The sequence below is a fragment of the Rhagoletis zephyria genome, unplaced genomic scaffold (assembly GCF_001687245.7).
Source record: "Rhagoletis zephyria isolate East Lansing unplaced genomic scaffold, Rhagoletis_zephyria_1.1 Rzeph_scaffold_40850, whole genome shotgun sequence".
Taxonomy (NCBI): Eukaryota; Metazoa; Arthropoda; class Insecta; order Diptera; family Tephritidae; genus Rhagoletis; species Rhagoletis zephyria.
Genome location: NW_016197905.1, coordinates 1 through 2769, shown reverse-complemented (window position 1 = coordinate 2769; position 2769 = coordinate 1). Strand labels below are relative to the sequence as shown.

Sequence of the window (2769 nt, the reverse complement as noted above, 5' to 3'; positions counted from 1 at the left end):
TTGCGTAATAAAGAACGTGCGCGCACCAAACAGCTACCCGAAATCAGAGCGATGGAGAATCCCGATGAAGACTTCAATATACATGATCACTGCACTGAGGTGTCAGAGGCTGAATATATATCGAATCCGAGTGCATATCGGTTTGTGTGCTGGAATTTGAATGTGAGTTGCCTTGACGCTTTTCCTACTTTTAGTTTTCAGCTGATTAGAGGTTCCTAATTTTTGCAGGAACGCGGCGCTGTCGGTGAAACTGTCTTGCATCTCTGTCTGCTGAACGCCTCCTCGCTGCATGCCGATCTCGCCAAGCGCCTGCTCAAATGGTATCCCAAACTCATACTTGATGTGTATATGTGCGACGAATACTATGGCGAGAGCGTTTTGCACATCGCAATCGTCAACGAGGATCCAGCGATGGTGAAATATCTGCTCGATGCTGGCGCTGATGTGCAAGAGCGGTAAGTGGTTAAACTTTGAACTTTACTCTTTTCACTCGGCTCAAAATATCTACTCTCCACCGCTAAACATAGCTGCTGCGGCGCCTTTATGTCCGCGGAGGATCAGAAAGCCTCACGTTACGATTCACCTGATCACGAGTATGTCGGCGTGCAGCCGATAACCAACTATGATGGCTACGTCTATTGGGGCGAATACCCGATGAGCTTTGCCGCTTGTCTGTCGCAAGAGGACTGCTTTCGCTTGGTGCTGGCACGCGGCGCGGATCCAGATCTGCAGGATACCAATGGAAATACTTCACTGCATATGTTGGTGATCTATGAGAAGATCGAAATGTTCGATGTCTCCTACGAAGTGGGTACCAATATTCATCTAAGAAATATGCAAAATCTCACAGCGTTGACATTGGCGGCGAAATTGGGACGCGTTGAGATGTTCTTTCACATTTTGAGCATAGAACGTGAGATCTACTGGCAGTTGGGTAGCATCACTTGCGCGGCGTATCCGCTGTCCATGATCGACACGATCGATGTGGAGACGGGGAATATAAACAAGGACTCAGTGTTGAATTTTGTGGTGTTTGGCGTGAGTGAGCTCGTAGCGTTGTCCATTAGAGTATTAGCTTGCTGATTTTTTTTACACTTGCAGGACAAACTGGAACACTTAGAGCTGCTGGATGGCGTGGTGATCGATTTGTTGAAAACCAAATGGGAATCCTTTGTCAAGTCGCGTTTCTACAAACAATTCTATATGTTCTCTTTTTACTTTCTCTTCTCGTTAATCAGTTTCATATTACGTCCAGGGCCGTCCGAAAAAAGCGATGAGGCTGGCGATGAAGCCGAAGAAGTGTCAGTAATGCATGCCGGAAATGAAACGGCACCGTATCATGGCGGCAACAAATGGTTAAAGCGACTGATAAAGCGCGCGATTGACAAGATGGAGTATAGTGAGTAAAAAATAAGCTAACGACACTTGAAATCTTAACTGATTTCAGAAACTTTTGTAGAAACTTTTTGGCTGAACTTCACCGACTACTTTGACGATAACGACGTAGAGCTGGGTCCGTCTTGGTGGGCCAGTTATGCTGAGTGTCCGCTAATGAACATGGAATCCGACCTGGCTAAGGTATTGTCAATTGCAAAGCTGTAGGGATGCACCGAAAATTTAACTTCTCATTTCAGTTACGCATTGTCGCAGAAATCGTAATATTTTTCGGCTCGATTTTATACTTGCTAGCGGCGCTGCGTGAAGCGCGCTTTCTGGGCTACAAAATGTTTATTGAAAATATGGTAAGTTACTCGTTGATTTTCTATTTCTTCTACACACTCCTCATCAACACACAGATGACCGCACCTTCGCGTGTCATGTTTCTTTTCTCTTGTGCGCTCATGATGACCATACCCTGGCTGAGGTTATCCTGTTCAACCGAGATCGATGACCATGTTGCAGTCTTTATAATGCTCACCACAGCGCCTTACTTTCTATTCTTTTGTCGGTAAAGATCCTCGTACTGCAATGAATCCGACCAACTTGTGTAATTCATATTTCCACTGTTCTAGCGGCTTTAAAACCGTCGGCCCTTTCGTTGTGATGATCTATCGCATGGTCATGGGCGATCTCATACGATTCGTCTCCATCTACCTTGTGTTCGTGATGGGATTTTCGCAAGCCTACTACATTATCTTCCTTACATTTGATAATCCTGCCACTCCAGAGGAAATCGACGATTCTGAATCGAATCCAATGCCCTCGCCAATGGAATCTATTGTGGCTATGTTTTTGATGTCGCTCACCAATTTCGGCGACTACTTTGGCGGTATGGGCTCAACGCAGCATGAGTATGAAGCGAAATCACTTTTCTTTCTCTTCATGGTGATCGTCAGCGTGTTGCTGGTGAATATGTTGATTGCCATGATGGGCAACACTTATCAGAAGATCGCCGAGATACGCAACGAATGGCAGCGTCAGTGGGCGCGCATTGTGCTGGTAGTGGAACGTAGTGTACCGCCAGCTGAGCGGCTGAAGAATTTCATGCACTATAGTCAGCCTATGTCGGATGGTAGGCGCGCATTGGTGTTGCGGTTAAATATGAGCGTGAGTACTCGGATTTCTTTTTAAGTTTTAGTTTATCATAGATTCACTTGAAACTCTCAAATTTAACCTTTTTGTAGGACGAAGACAAAGAAGAGATGAAGGAAGTGCAGGAAATGAAACGTATACATCAACGCTTCTCCAAGAAACGTCAGGTTGAGCGAGAGGCGCGTGCGCGTAAACGTCAGGAGGAGTATGAAAAGTTCTTTGGCACGAAACCAGCTG

General features: G+C 45.7%; 1 protein-coding gene across 1 annotated transcript; it reads left to right on the top strand.

Moving 5' to 3' along the window:
* Positions 1–6: 6 nt before the first annotated feature.
* Positions 7–2765, top strand: LOC108354939 (transient receptor potential cation channel subfamily V member 5-like; the record flags this gene model as incomplete). The annotated part of the gene is made up of 9 exons (XM_017606115.1): positions 7–162; positions 229–455; positions 528–1038; positions 1102–1399; positions 1460–1578; positions 1635–1742; positions 1797–1948; positions 2013–2547; positions 2625–2765. Coding segments are annotated over exons 1-9 (2202 nt in total), but the record flags the coding sequence as incomplete, so codon positions are not given.
* Between the last annotated feature and the right edge of the window lie 4 nt (positions 2766–2769).